The sequence below is a fragment of the Panthera uncia genome, chromosome B1 (assembly GCF_023721935.1).
Source record: "Panthera uncia isolate 11264 chromosome B1, Puncia_PCG_1.0, whole genome shotgun sequence".
In the NCBI taxonomy this organism is placed as follows: Eukaryota; Metazoa; Chordata; class Mammalia; order Carnivora; family Felidae; genus Panthera; species Panthera uncia.
Genome location: NC_064811.1, coordinates 20,810,775 through 20,827,855, shown reverse-complemented (window position 1 = coordinate 20,827,855; position 17,081 = coordinate 20,810,775). Strand labels below are relative to the sequence as shown.

The window sequence follows — 17,081 nt, the reverse complement described above, 5'->3', positions numbered from 1 at the left end:
GTCCTTTCAGTCCTTTCAGTATATTTATATCCTACTTATTTACAGTCTTCTTTCAATAATTAATTGAACCCTTCCTATGTGCCAGTTGCTGAACATAAAAGAAAAGACACCATTCTCCCTCACTCAAGGAACTCACAAGGTATTGAGGGACATGAAAAGCTGGGGTGCCTAGCTGGTTCAGTCAGTAGAGCATGTGACTCTTGATCTCAGGGTCATGAGTTCGAGCCCCATGTTGGGGATTACTTAGAATTTTTAGAGAGATTCTTAAATTGCTGTAGAGATTACTTAGAATTTTTTTTAAAAAAAGAAAAAGTGTGATAAATAAATGCTCTTTCCCACATCAATCTGCAAACATGCTTATCATTAATATCACTGTTTTAGATTTTATCTAATTTCTTCCATCACCACAGAAGAGAGGTTTGATTAAAACATGTTGAATTGGGTATCCCCAGTCCTTCCAAATACTTTTGGTTCTTTCTGAAACTGTAGACCATCTCTGTTTCTATAATGCAAGTAGTCCCAGTGGACATGCATTGTAGCCAGGAATGAGTTTTAGTTACAAATTGGAAATTTTGGCTCTGTGCAAGCTGACCATGCCTTAACAATCTGTGTTGTATAATTCAAGCCCTGCTCTGGGTTCTCTCACCTGAAGATGTAGCCCTCCTTGGTTTTCTTTTGCTGACATCCCACAGCTGACTCACTTCTCTGCTACCACTGGGTGTCTTATCCCCCTTATTCCATATCTTCTTAGCTTCCTTTCATAATACACTTAATGACTGAATCAGTCCTCGGTTCACATTTAGTAACCAATCTTTTCCCTCTCACTTCAGCTTGGCCTTCCCTAATCCAAAAACCCTACCTGATCTTCTCTAATCAATCCGGTGCTGAAATAAAATGCAGAGATATACTCACTCAAAGCAAACCCATATGTTAATAGTTATCTTATCCCTCAAGTACATAAATTCTATAAGACGTTCCTTATTTTGAAATTCTATACACCATAATTCATGTCTTCACTGTTTTTAGAAGGTAGGGGAGGGACAGCAAAATATCCCCCAAATTGAGAAGGCACTTTGAGAACAGAAATGAAACCCCACAAAGTTTACACAGAGTTTTACCGGGTAACTTACTGACAGGGTGGATCAGGCAGACGACGATTCAGGTGCTGTATATTTATTCTCCATAAAGTCTAGACCTTAGTGTGACCTTAGGTTTTATAGCGTAACAGGATGTGTAGGACACTGTAGTGAGTTCAAAGAGTCTGCATGCCCCTAACTGACAGCTAAACTTTAGATCTTGTGGCACAACTGTGCATCGGGAAAGAGAAAAATTATGTTATCTTTAATGGATTCATGAGAGGTCAAAGCAACCCTCCCCTCATCCTAGCCTTGGTGGGCATTTCTAAGTTTTATATATTAATCCCCAAGGGGCCAGGAACACATAACCCCAGGAGAGGTGATCCAGTGAACATGAACAAAATGAAGGGCCAAAGATGGAGTCAGTATTGTCATCACTCCTACAATTGTCTTACTTTCCAGGATTAAAGGACACAACAAACGCCAAGACAGATATGGGTAAGGATGATACTCTTCCCTGGTTCACACACCAAACACCATCAGAGTCCCTAAATTATTAATTTTTATATCGACTGTAGTAGTCTAATCTGAAGCTTAACCATATATATGCCATATCCCACCCTAGAGGGAAAAAAAACAGACAGAAGACAGTAAGCCCTACTCATGGCACAGGCCTATCAATACCAATATATGTTCTATCTATACATGTCTTAAAGAAAATATATTTAATTAAAATCTATTTAAATCCATGAAATATTCATTTCTCTATAATAAATGATAAATGAATGTCAGTTCCTTCTCTCCTTTTTATGATCTCTAAATTCTCTATATATGTATATATTTCTGATAATGATAAATAAAAAACAATATTTGAGATATAATTCCATAAGGTTTTTAGTGAGGGACACTAGCACTGAGATGCTCTGGGGTTCTGAACTTATGACAACATCCTGTCAGTTATATTATTCCTTCCCTCTCCAAAGCCTATCTTCTTTCAGTTTCCTTCCTTTTACAATTCTATTATTCATAATAACAATCTGAGCAACAAGACTTATTAAACACTTAATGGAATGGAAATAACATTTGAGGTTTTACACAACATCCATTTTAAACACAAGTAATGAATGATACAAAATAACAATGTTGATCTTGGTGCTAAATATCAAATTTGAATTAAGCTATCACTCTAGTGTCTAGAGGATGAGCGAGCAAATTCAATTTTAAGATGGAAGTCGACCTGGGGCGCCTGGGTGGTTCAGTCGGTTGAGCATCCGACTTTTGATTTTGGCTCAGGTCATGATCTCAGGGTGGTGAGATCAAGCCCTGCATCAGGCTCCATGCTGAGTGTGGAGTCTGCTTAAGATTCTCTCTCTCTCTCTACCCCTGCCCCTCTCCCCTGCTCGCACTCCCTAGCTCTTAAAACCACCACCAACAACAAAACAAAAAAAACAAAAAAACAAACAGGTGCAGGTTGACTTTATAACAAAATAACTCAGGAAAACTCAGAAATCAAAAAACACAACCTCTTTCCAGAAACACAAAATCCCATGTTACCATGCTAAGATCTTAGATAATTAAACTTTAATCTACAAAAGAATACATTAAAATGCACTTTAATTATAATGTTAAAACAGAAGTGCTAATGGTAGACTTTCTTTTGCTAAAGAAAGTCTAAAAATCATTTGTATTTGTCTTTGAAATCTTCTGTGCGATTTTAATTTTCTAGTTAAGTTGAGCCAATACTGTTCTAGCACTTCCACAGTATACTTAGACAAAATGAAGACAGTATGGAAAATGCTGGTGGCAGAAAACTGCCCTCATGGTTAAAATTGTAAAGGCACGTAACAAATAAACAGTCACTTGTTTAAAAGCATGTTATTAAAACTGATTGTCAAGTTGCCTTTTAAGAGTTAGCTTATTTCTATTAAATGTCCGCAGTAGAGAATATACGCTAAGGAAAAGTTGTTATTACATATTTTTTCAAGCCCAAGATTACTTTAATATTAAAACATCTATAATTATATTCTTTTAAAGTATAAATCTATAACATTATATCTTTTACTTTATGTATCACAAGAACCAGCCAAATGTAAGTTGAGTTCCCATGAACTCATCATCTCCTTACCCTGCTTTATCTTTCTTTCTCTTACCTTGCCCTATTTTTTATTATACCGAAGCAATTTACCGATGTTACATTATCCTTTATTTAAAATTCCAAGACCTGGGGCGCCTGGGTGGCTCAGTGGGTTGAGCATCTGACTTAGGCTCAGGTCATGATCTCACCATTCCCGAGTTCAAGCCCCACGTCTGGCTCTGTGCTGACAGCTCAGAGCTTGGAGCCTGTTTCGGATTCTATGTCTCCCTCTCTGTCTCTGCCCCTTCCTCACTTGTGCTCTGTCTCTCTCAAAAATAAATAAGCATTAAAAAATTAAAAAATAAATAAATAAAATAAAATAAAATTCCAAGACCTGAAACCTTTGAAAAACAAAGTCTTTTCATAACTGAATTGATAGCATAATGGGTCCTGACTTGAACTCACTTAGTGGCAAAATCTGATCTGACCTGAATTGACATGAGACTATTTATAGTCCTTATTTATCACACTTAGTATGAAAATTCACACATTTTGCTGCAGAAATATTAATTTACATAATTACAAGGTGCTACAAGACCATGGTAGAGATAGTAAATAACATAGAAGAATATGCATGAATTACCTTTATAAAATTAGAAAAAAATTTGAATTCCAAAACATATCTGGCCCCAGGTTTTAGATAAAAGACTGTGGACCTGTATTTATTTATAATACTATCATTTCTCCATGATAGCAGAACTTTATTTTATTCACTGTTGTATCCCCAGGGAGTAGAATTGTGCCCAACATATACTAAATGCTCAATAAATACTTATTGAATAAGCAAATAAAAAATCGTATTTAATTAATATAAATGGAGTTCAAAATAGAAAGAGACAAAAATACTTCCTTGGGACAGTAATCTCCAAATAAGGTTATATCATACACAGGTCTTGAATCTCTTATTTGCAATTCTGAAATACGAACAGCTTTGAAAACAAAGAATTTGTCATCATTGCTTATTTTCTAGAACTTGAAGTTTTCTTATAAATTAAGAAACAACTATTAACTTATTAGAGCTCAAGCTTGAATAAAAAGAAATCCTTAAAGGAAACACATTTTCAAAGAAAAGCAGAGTCTCATGTAAGACTTTGAACGCCTTATAAGTAAAGATGCTTTCAGCAATCTTTTATCGCCCAGTAAAGTATCTGGCACACAGTAGCTACTCCACATATGCTGTTCAAGTTAACATTAAAAAGGAAGAATCTGATAAATATCATAGGACTTCACTCCTATGTGGAATCTGAGAAACAAAAAAGATGAACATAGGGGAAGGGAAGCAATAATAAGATAAAAACAGAGAGGGAGGCAAACTGTAAGAGAATCTTAAGAGAACAAACTGAGGGTTGCTTGGAGGGGTGTTGGGTGGGGGATGGGCTAAGTGGGTGATGGGCACTAAGGAGAGCATTGGTTGGGATGAGCACTGGGTGTTATATGCAAGTGAGGAATCACTAAATTCTACTTCTGAAACCATTATTACACTATCTGCTAACTAACTTGGACTTAAATAAAACTTAAAAAATATTAAAAAGAAAACTCTAGATTTATTCTATTTCCTAAATACATGTTGAGCACCTGGCTCACACAGTCATTTTGCTAGGTGTAGGATAGAGCAGAACAATGCAGACATACTCTCTTCCTGCTTTCATGAAACTTACACTTTAATGAGGAAAGCAGACATTTCAAAAATAAATACAGGGGCACCTGGGGGGCTCAGTCAGTTAAGCATCCAACTTCAGCTCAGGTCACAATCTCCTGGTTCGTGAGTTTGAGCCCTGCAATGGGTTCTCCGCTGTCAGCTCGGAACCTGCTTCAGATCCTCTGTCTCCCTCTCTGCCCCTCCCCCACTCTCTCTCTCTCTCTCTCAAAAATAAACAAACCAAAAAATAAAATAAAATAAAAAATAAATGCAGGTGTGATAAATATTACAAAAAAGAAACTTCCAGGTACTACAGGCCACTAAACTGGGAGGTTATGTGAGACCTACAAAGTTTGGATGGTCATGGCTGAAAGAGTAGAGTGAAGAACAGTATCACCAAGCTTTGTAGGCATAATCAAGGATTTTGAACATTTTTCGAAGGGCCCTAATAAGCAGTGAGGGTATTAAGCAATCTTCCTTGGACTTTCAAGGAATGCTCAGGCTTATGTTTACTGAGAACTTACTATGTGCCAGGCATATTATCTTGTTCAATCCGCACAAATGAGACTTATGTTTCCAAGTTGATGGAGGAGCTGATCAGCAGACCTGCAGAGAACAGCTAGTAAAGCCTGGGAGCAAAATCAACTATCTGAAGGCAGAAGAGAGTTGCTGAGAGAACAAGAACTAAAGTAACAGAAAGGGAAACATCTTGAGAGATGAACTGGTGTCTATAGCCATGTCTTCCCTGGAATCATTCTGAGCACAGACAAGAGGTTGAGAATCAATACAAACCCAGTACAAAGTAGGGCTACCAACAGTGGACAGAGAAATAAGGAGAGCTTTGCCCCAGACTTGGAGATCTTAAGCACATAGCTTTGATTTGTCCTCAAGAAATTTTTTTGAATACTGGGATTCTGCAGAGTAGAAAGCTAAAAACCTAAGCAGGAAACCTCTGAAAAGTTTTTTTAAGTCTGACAAGAAAAAGATTAGACATTGGGACCCAAAGGGAAAAGGACCTCTAGAATACATCATATTCTTAGTTGAAACCCTTGGAGAGTCAGGAAAAAAAAATAGAGGAAGATTGAGCCTAAGAGTCTAAAACTCAGCCTCAATACAGAACATTCCCTAATTGGATTATGGTAACCAGTCACAAGACTATCTCCCCAGTGGAGAAGAGGGTGAATCCTCAGTAAAGTTAGATATCATCTAGAGGCTTTACAGTTTTTTGTACACAATGTCTAGCATCAAATAAAAATTTACTAGTCACACCAACAGACAAAATTAAATAAACAAAGCTAAGAGAAAATAACACCATAAACAGATATCTACACGTGATCTAGATATTGGTGTTAACTGACAAGGACTTTAAAATAATTATGAATTATATGTTTTTTGAAAAAGAGGAAAAAATGGACAAAATAGATGAAAAGCAGATAATTTTACCTGAGAATTGGAAAACATAAAAAAGAAACATCTGGAAATTTTGAACTGAAAAATACACCATGTGAATAAGAACGCATTAGATGGATTCACCAGGAGATATGAAAATAGCCTAAACAGGATTAGTGAAGTGGAGGATGAAAAGAAAAGATCCACAGATCTTTTGCATCCACAGATGCACAGAGAAAAAAAAAATAATGGAAAACAGAGAAAAAGAGTACTGGATACAAGTGGGATTCAGTGAAAAGTCTAACATGTATAAATCGAAGTCTCAGAAAGAGAGGAGAGAGAAAATGTGGCAGAATAAATATTGGAACAAATAATGGCCAAGAATTTTCCAAAACTGGTGAAAAGATATCAACCCCAGATTTAATAAGCCCCACAAACTCAAACCAGAATAAATTAAATAATAATAATACAAACAACAACAATATAAACAATACAATAATTCAAACAACAAATAATAAAACAAACAAATAATAATAACACACCAGAGCACATTTTAACAAAACTACCAAACACCAAAGACATAAACGTTAAAAGCAGTCAGGGTATGCTGGGGTGGGGCATACCAGTGGATAACAAAAAAATTAATGTCTGACTTCATAAAACAGACACCAAAATCCCCCCCCAAAAAAGTCTCAACATGGCTGAAAAAAAAATTACTACCAACTTTAAAGCTATATGCATAAAAAAATCCTTCAATAATGAAGATGAAATAAAGACATCATCAGACAAATATAACTGAAGAATTCATCACCAAGAAACTAAAGATAGTTATAATAAAGGAAAAATAATCTCAGGGTAAATATGGAAATATAGACGGAAATGAGCAAAAAAAGGATAAAAATGTGGTTAAATATGAGTAAATATGGACTATTGATGCTACAAAAGCAATGTCTTGAGGGATTTAAATTACACACAAAAGGCATGGCAAAAATAACAAAAGGAAAAAGCCATAAATGAGTAAAGTGTTCTAAGTTCTAGAATTATATAAAAGGGAACTAGTAAAAGTAATAATTTATTTGAGATTTATGCATTACATATATAATTGATATGAGATTAATCAAAAATAAATTTTGTAACATCTAGGGTAGCTATTTAAAGAACAGTAAAACAATGTGTAACTAACACATTAACAGAGAGAAAAATAATAAAACATTTGAATAACAGTTGAATAATCAGAAAAATACAGAAAACATAATATAAAGCAAATAGATCAATTAAAAAAAAAACAAACATTAAGACAGGAAATACAAACGCAATATATCAGTAAATTCATTGAATGCAAATAGACTAAACAATACAACTAAAAGACAATGGCTGTGGGGCTCCTGGGTGGCTCAGTCAGTTAAGCGTCCAACTTCGGCTCAGGTTATGATCTCACGGTACATGAGTTCAAGCCACACGTCAGTCTCTGTGCTGACAGCTCAAAGTCTGGCTCCTGCTTCAGATTCTGTATCTCCTCTCTCTCTGTGCCCCTCCCCTGCTCACTCTCTGTCTCTCTCTCAAAAATAAACATTAAAAAAATTTTTTTAAAAAGACAATGGTTATTAGACTGGATTTAAAAAATAACTATGTTTTGCCAATGGTTTCAACAGACACATCTTAAATACAGTCACAGAAGGGGTGAAAATAAAAGTATGGAAAAAGTCATACTATGCAACCACTAACCAAAGAAAGCTAGTATAGGTACACTAACATCAGCAAAACAGATTTTAAGGCAAAAAATTCACTAGAAATAAAGGACATTTCATAATGACTAAGGGGTTAGGCCATCTAGAAGATATCACAATATAAATCTTATACAACCAATAAAATAGCCTTAAAATATAGAAAGCAAAAAATTGAGTGTTAAAGACATAGACAAAGATACAATCACGGTGGGAGATTTTAACATATTTCTTTCAATAGCTGATAAAATAAGCAGAAAAAATTCAGTAAGATTATAGAAAAGGTGAACAGCATAATTAACAAGTAGACCTCAGTGGCATATCTCATTGAACCAACAGTGACAGTATACACATTTTTTCCTAGTGCACATGGAACACTTAGCAAAATTGATTATATACTGGGTTATAAAGCAAGTCCCTAAAATTTTACATAAATAGAATATCTCAGTTGCTTAGAAACTAAGCAATATACTTTAGAATACCCTTGGGTCAAATTTAAAATTACAAAAAATACTATAAAATATTTTGAATGAAAGGATAATGAAAATATGATTCATTAAAACTGTGGGATACAGTTAAAGTAGTGCTTAGAGGGAAAATTATAACCTTAAATACATATTTTAGAAATGAAGAATGGTTTCAAGTCCTTGATGTATACTTCCATTTCAAGAAACTAATAACAACAGAAACCAAACAACCAAAACCAGAACAAAACAAAACAAAACAAAACAAAAACCCCAGCAAATCAATCCTAAAGAAAGTGAGAAGCAATTAATAATAAAGATATGATACAAACTTAAGGCAAAATCAGCAAAGCCGAAATTGTTTTTGATGAGATTAATACAACTGAGAGACCCCTAGCAAAACTGTTCAAACACACACACCACACATGCATGCACACAAATTACCACTATCAGAAATTGTAATAGAATTTTCAGACATTAAAAAGAAATATAACGTTGGGAGTGCAAGCTGGTATAGCCACTCTGGAAAACAGTATGGAGGTTCCTCAAAAAACTAAAAATAGAACTACCCTATGACCCAGCAATTGCACTACTAGGCATTTATCCATGGGATCCAGGTGTGCTGTTTCAAAGGGACACATGCACCCCCATGTTTATAGCAGCACTATCAACAATAGCCAAAGTATGGAAAGAGCCCAAATGTCCATCGATGGATGAATGGATAAAGAAGATGTGGTGGTATATATATATATATATATATATATATATATATATATATATACACACACATACATACAATGGAGTATTACTTGGTAATCAAAAAGAATGAAATCTTGCCATTTGGAATTACGTGGATGGAACTGGAGGGTATTACGCTAAGTGAAATTAGTCAGAGAAAGACAAAAATCATATGACTTCACTCATATGAGGACTTTAAGAGACAAAACAGATGAACATAAGGGAAGGGAAACAAAAATAATATAAAAACAGGGAGGGGGACAAAACAGAAGAGACTCATAAATATGGAGAATAAACTGAGGGTTACTGGAGGAGTTGTGGGAGGGCGGATGGGCTAAATGGCTAAGGGGCACTAAGAAATCTACTCCTGAAGTCATTGTTGCACTACATGCTAACTAATTTGGATGTAAATTTTAAAAAATAAAAAATAAAACAAGTTTAAAAAAAAAGAAATATAAGTTTATCATAAAAAAATTTAGGCAAATTCCCTGAAAAACACAACTTATCAAAACTCACAATAAAAGGAATAGAAAATCTTAATATTCCTATATATATTAAAACTTAATGTTATTAAAAATCTTGCCAATATGATATTAAAGAATAAGAACGAAGTTGGAGGCCTGACACCACCCAACTTCAGCTTAGTACAAAGCTACTGAAATCAAGACAGTGTGGTAATGGTGAAAAATTAGACAAACAGATCAATGGGATGGATTAGAGATCCAGAAATACCAAAACAAACATAGCCAACTGATCTATGACAAAGGAGCAAATGCAATTTTTTGAATTTTTTTTTGAAGAGCAAAGACAGTCTTTTCAACACGTCAACAAGTTGTCCTCAAACAATTTGACAGCCACATACAAAAAAAAAATCTAGATACATACCTCATACCCTTCACAAAAATTAACTCAAAATGGATCACTGACCTAAATTCAAAGCCCAGAATTAGAAGACTTCTAAAAGATAAGATAAGAGAAAACCTAACTGACCCTGGGTTTGTCAATTAATCTTTAGACACACCAAAAGCACAATCCATAAAAGAAAAAAATGATAAGTTGGATTCCATTAAAATTTAAAATCTTCTTTGCAAAAGATATTGTTAAGAGAATGAAAAGACTAGCCCCCGATTGGAAGAAAATACCCGTAAAACACATAATGGATACAAAAAAAAAAAAAAATTGTACCCAAAATATATAACAAACTCTTAAAATTCAACAATAAGAAAGAACATACAATTTAAAAATGGGCAAAAGATCTGAACAGACACCTCACCAAAGAAGGTACACAGATCGCAAATACACATCTGAAATGATGCACAGTGTTATATGTCATTAAAGAACTGCAAATTAAAACAACAGGAAGATTATCGCATCTATCAGAATGGTTAAAATCTAAAGCACGGGTAACACAAATGCTGGTGAAGATGTGGAGCAACAGAAACATTCCCTTACTGCTAATGAGAGAGTAATATGGTACAGCCGCGTTAGAAGATAAGCTGTCAGTTTCCAGCAAAGTTCATCATAGTCTTATCATACAGTCTAGCAGTTATGCTCCTTGGCATTTAACCAAGTGAGTGGGAAACTTACGTCAACACAAAAATCTACACAGGAATGTTTTACCAGTTTTCGCTGCCAAAACTTGGAAGCAACCGAGATGTCCTTCAATAGAATGTATAAATAAACTGTGATACATGCACATAATAGAATATTATTCCAAAGGGAAAAAACAGCTATCAAGCCACAAAGAGACATAGGGGAAACACATTGCATATTACCAAGTGAAAGAAGCCAGTTTGAAAAGGCTACATACTGCATGAGTCCAACTATATGACATTCTCAAAGGTGAAACTATAGAGACAGAAAAGTCAGTGGTCACCAGGGGCTTGGGAGGAAAGGAGGGAGGAGGGGTAGGTGGGACACAAAGGATTTTTAGGACAGTGCAAGTATTCTACCAGATACTGAAATAGTGAATATATGACATTATACATTTGTCAAAACCATTAGAACTGTACAACACAAAGAGTGAATCCTGATGTGAACTACAGATTTTATTTAATAATTGTATATCAATATTTATTCACCAATTGTAAAAAACGTACCACATTAATGCAAGATGTTAATAATAGGGGAAACTGTGTGCAAGGGAAATGGGAATATATGGGAATTCTGTTATCTTCTGCTCAGTTGGCTGTAAACTTAAAACTATTCTAAACAGTAAAGTCTGCTAGGGGCTCCAGGGTGACTCAGTGGGTTGAGTGACCGACTCTTGATTTCAGCTCAAGTCATGATCCCAGGGTCATGTGCTCAAGCCCCAAGTAGGGATCTGCACTGAGCGTGAAGGCTGCTTAAGATTCTCTCTCTCCCTCTCTGCCTCACTCCTCTGCTCACACTTTCTCTAAAAAAAAAAAAAAAAAATACAAGGGCTACTGAGTGGCTCAGTTGGTTAAGCATCCAGCTCTTAGTTTTGGCTCAGGTCGTGATCTCCTGGTTTGTGTGCTTGAGTCTCACGTTGGGCTCCACACTGACAGCTTGTGTGCTCACTCTCTCTAAATAAATAAATAAATAAATAAATAAATAAATAAATAAACCAACCTTAAAAAATAAAGTTAAAAATAAAAAATAAAGTCTGCTAATTAAAAAAACAAAACAAACAAACAAACAAAAAACAACCTTCCCCAAAGGAAGTCTAAGACACCGACTTCACTGGAGAATTCTTTCAAACACCTAAGAAAGAAAGAATACAATCTCATAACACTCTTACAGCAAACAAAAAATAAAAAAGGAGGGACCTCTTCTCTTATTCATTTCATCAGGTCAGCATAACCTTGATATAAAGCTTGTCAAAGACGTTACAAGAAAGGAAAATTACAGAGCAATTTTTCTCATGGACATAGATGCAATCCTCCAACATTTATTATTGGAGTTCTACTAATACACAGGATGTCGAAAGCCAGTACAAGAGCATGCCTCTCCCACCCTAACAATGAGAAAAAGCGGTATAATCTACCCAATCATAACTTTTGAACCCACCAGAAAATTGAGGTTGTAGGAAAACCAAATGAATTAAATTTCAAAGAATAACAAGTCCCTCCAAGGACAGATGGGACTCCAAACTATTTTACTTTGGCAGAGCACAGGAGGAAAAGGAAACTACCACACAAGCAAGAAGAAATACAGCTAAAATTTTAACTATAGTAGACTGCATGTGGGGTAATATGTCCGTTTAGAATAACTAGGAGCTCAAAACACAAGGGGAATTTACACTCACTTTCACGCTCTTTTCCATGGGTCTCCCACCCAAGAGAATGGGGGCAGAGCAGAGAATGGGCAGAGAGCCCTTTTTCGTGACACAGGTGCACAGAAGGGATAAGCTGTCACTCCAGCACAGGAATAAAACCATGCTACCTTCTCTAAACTCTCCTCTCACATGAGGAAATGACCTTAAACCTCTGAGAGAGGGTTCAGAAAACATCCCACTCTAACGACAAGGCAATAATTGTTTCTGGGGGTGAGATAGACGCAAAAATGATCTTACTCATGGTAAAGTAAAAAGCAATCAATCAATCAATCAATCCAACTCTCTTGGGCCCAGGATCCTACACCAGTACAAAGCAGAAGTGAGCCAGCTCTAGGGAGGTCAGGAATCTCTCTTTCATCCATCATCTGCCACAGATACAAGGCAGAGTTTGGCTGCCAAGAAGAGAAGAAGAAGGAACACTGAGAAAGACCCATTCCCAAGGCAAATGGACTGTATATTAGAGAATGCCTGTATCTACCATGAGCTTAGGACTGAGTAACAACTTTCTACTGCTAAGAGAAAGATAAGGGTAGGGAGAGAGACTTCTCTCCGTGGCACAAGCAAGCAGAGCCAGATGAAAGCACAGGATGTAGTACAATGAGAAAAACCTTCCAGTAGTCCAGAACCCTTTCTAAGCACAAGGTTACAGCAGCCCACCAAATTTGAAGCCTATCGTACACTGAAGCTATTGACAGTAGTAACAAAACCCAAGCCTAGCTTGACTCCCACTGTACTGACTTCCATACTCAGTAAGCCTCCATACTTACTTGAACAAAATTGCCAATCTACTTGACCTAATTGACACTTACAGAATACCCAGAGCAGAATGCTCATTCTTTTCAAATACATATGGAATATTCAACAAGTAAATAACCTGAACTGCCCTGAGTATATTTTTTACTTAACTTTTTTATTAAAAATGCTCCCACCAAGAAAACTCCAGGCCCCAGTGACCTTACTGGGAATCCTACCAAATATTTAAGAAGGACAAGTATTAATTCTATACAAATACTTCCAGAAAATAGGAAAGAGGGAACATTTCCCAACTCAGTTTATGAGATCAGCATTACCTGATAAAATTAGACAAAGTTTTATAAAACTATACACCAATATTTTTCATGAAAATATCCACAAAATCTTCCACAAAATATTAACAAATTGAATACAAAGTGTATATGTGGATAATGCATCATAACTAAATGGAATTTATCTCAAGAATGCAAAATTGGTTCAACATTCAAAACCAATCAGTGTTGTTCACCATATCAACGTGAGCATCTCTACAGACACAAGAAAAGTATCTCACAAAATTCAACATCCATTCATAATAAAACTCTGAGAAAACAAGGAATAAAAGAGAGCTTCCTCAACCTAATAGAACACATCTATATACCACTGCAGTAGAGGCACTAGCCAGTGCAACAAGACAAAAAAAAAGAAAAAAGAAAAGGCATACAGACTGTAAGGAAGAAGTAAAATTGTCTTTATTCACATATGACACATGTGCTTGGAAAATCCTATGCAACCTACAAAAAGTGGTACTATAACTAACAAGCAAGTCTAGTGAGGTCACAAGATACAAGGTAAATATACAAATATCAATCTTATTTCTGCATACTGACAACAAACAAGTGGAAAATGAAATGAGAAAGAATTTATAATAGCATTTATAATAGCATCAAGAAAACAAGAAATACTTAGGGGAAAATCTAAACAAAATATGTGCAAGGTTTGTATACTGAATTATAAAACACCAACAAGAGAAAATAAAGAAAATAGAAATAAAGAGACAAAATGTGTTAATAGGCAGAAAATTCAATGTTATTACCATGTCAATTCTCCCAAAATTGACCTACAGATTCAACATATTCCCAATCCAAATCCCAGTAAACTTTTTGTAGTAATTTGCAAGATGATTCTAAACTTTAAATGGAAAGACAAAGGATCTGGAATAGCCAAAATAATTTTGAAAAAGAGGAACAAAGCTGGAAAACTAAATATCTGATTTCAAGACTTACTTTAAAGTTACAAAAATCAAAACAAATAGATCAGTGGAACAGATTAAAGAGCCAGAAACAGGGTGTGTGTGTGTGTGTGTGTGTGTGTGTGTGTGTGTGTTACTAAGTTAATTTTCAACGAAAGAACCAACGAAACTAGTGGAGAAAGGATAGGTGGTCAACAAATAGGTAATGGAAATAGGTACAATATTGGACATCTATCTATCTATACCAAAAAGTTAACTCAAGGGGTGCCTGGATGGCTCAGTCAGCTGAGCATCTGACTTCAAGTTCAGATCATGATCTCACAGTTGGTGGGTTCAGTCCCCACGTCGGGCTCTGTGCTGACAGCTAGCTCAGAGCCAGGAACCTGCTTTGGATTCTGTGTCTCCCTCTCCCTCTGCCTCTCCCCTGCTTGCTCGCTCTCTCTCTCTCTCTCTCTCTCTGAAATAAATAAAACATAATTTTTTTTAATTAACTCAAAATGCATCACATATATAAATGTAAAAACTAAAACCATAAAACTTCTAGAACCAACCTTAGGAGAAACTTTTTGAGGCCTTGGGTTAGGCAAAGATTCATAGGCACAGCACAAAAACACAAATCACAAAAGAAGAAACTGATAAAAAAAAATGCCATCAAAATAAAAAAAGTTTTGCTCTTTGAAACATCCAGTTAAGGAAATGAAAAGATAAAGCCACAGATTGACAGAGAATATTTCCAAGATGCTTATCTGATAAAAGACTTGTGTCATATATAAAGAATACTTACAATTCAACAATGAAATAACAATTAAAAAATTTTTTAATGTTTATTCATTATTGAGAGACAGAGAGAGACAGAGCGCAAACATGGGAGGGGCAGAGAAAGGGGGAGACGCAGAGTCCGAAACAGGTTCCAGGCTCTGAGCTAGCTGTCAGCACAGAGCCTGAGGCGGGGCTCGAACTCACGAGCTGTGAGATCATTGCCTGAGCGGAAGACGGACGCCCAACTGACTGAGCCACCCAGGCGCCCCAACAAACAATTTTTTTTAAATGGCAAAAGATTTGCACAAACTACATCATCAAAGAAGGTATTAACATATAGTAAGATGCTCAATATTAGTCATAAAGGCAATGCAATTAAAACCACAATAGGATATCATTATGCCCCCACCAGAGGAGTGTAATTAATAAGTAAAAATTAATTAATAAAAACTGGTATCAAGTACTAGCAAGGATGCAGAGCAACTGAAACCCTCATAACTGTTGGTGGAAATGCAAAGTGATACAGCCACTCCGGAAAAGTCTGGCAGATTCTTACAGAATTAAACATACACTTAACCATGGAACTCAGGATTTCCACTCCTAGGTATCTATCCAAAAGAAAAGAAAGATATTCAAGCAAAAAGCTGTATCAAAATGTATACGTCTGCTTTATTCAAAATCTCTATAACCGAAAACGGCCCACAACCATAACTGAAAATGCCCAGCAACTAATGAATGGATAAACAAACAGTACATCCAAACACTGAAATATTACTCAGCAATCAAAAGGAACAGAGTTAGTGAAATACCAAAATGTGAATAAATTTCAAAAGCCTTATGCCGAATGACAGAAACCAGACACACAACTTTACACACGGTACGACTCCATTTATAAGACATTCACACAAAAAGATCTCCTGATCAATCTCTGCCTCCAAAGAACTTGGCACGTTAGAAAATACTCAGGAAATGCCGGGTGGAGCGATAAAGTAAGAAATCACTGCAGAGAGGACACAGTGCAAGAAGGTGACAGATTGCCGGAAAGCAAAAAGGCACCTGGGGAGGGGGGGTCCAAACCCACCCACAGGACGAAAAATGTGAGAGAAGACGTGGTCCAACGCATCGCTACTGATTCCAGCAGCTTAAAAAATTAGACCTTGGAAAGGGCTGCAGTATGAATGAAGAGCCTCGGCGCTCTCGGGCCTAAAGAAAGGCGGGATGCGCCCCACCCTCCTTTAAAAATCCACTGCACCACGCGCGAGGCTGAGCCGGTGGAGTTTACACCTGCAAGGGAGGTTCCTCGGTGCCCGGGGGCCGAGCTGGGGAGACCAGAGGCGGGCTCCGGCTTGGGTGAGCGGGGTGCAGGAGACCAGGCATCGCCGCGGCCCCGCCCGTCTCCATCCTTCCCCACTCGGCCTCACTCACCCAGGCCTGCCGTTCCAACTGAGCGTACAAATTGGAGCCCTTGAGCTTTTGGACTATCTGGGCAATAACGAGAGAAAGATCCGACTCCTCCTGCAACATTTCCCCTGCCCTAGCCCGCCAAGACGCGGGGACAGGCTGGCGCGGAGAGAACGGACTACGGGGTCCCACTCGGGACCAGTGACACTTCTCCGGGACCTTCTGACGCCGGGACTCTTTCGGCGGGCGTTACCAGGCAACTGCCGGGCCGTGAGTCCGTTCCTCTCTGGTCCCCCCGGCGGCTCAAGGTCCCGGCGCTTGCGTTCCGCTGGCGGAAAAACGTCCCGGCTGGGGGTAGTTTTTCATGCCATTGTTCCTGCTTATTGTACCTCTTCCAGAGCTGCAGCGCCTCTGATGCGCAAGGGGAACTCAGAGTCGTGTATTTTTGTGTTTTATTATAATGGATCCTTTCCTT

General features: G+C 36.9%; 1 protein-coding gene across 1 annotated transcript in view; it reads right to left on the bottom strand.

Annotated features, from left to right (window-relative positions):
* TBC1D19 (TBC1 domain family member 19) overlaps window positions 1–16,870 on the bottom strand; it is a 146,737-nt gene extending 129,867 nt beyond the window's left edge. The window contains exon 1 of the mRNA XM_049631874.1: window positions 16,631–16,870. Coding sequence (XP_049487831.1) covers window positions 16,631–16,729 — 99 coding nt within the window. The 5' untranslated portion in view covers window positions 16,730–16,870. The remainder of the gene's footprint in view (window positions 1–16,630) is intronic.
* Window positions 16,871–17,081: the final 211 nt, after the last annotated feature.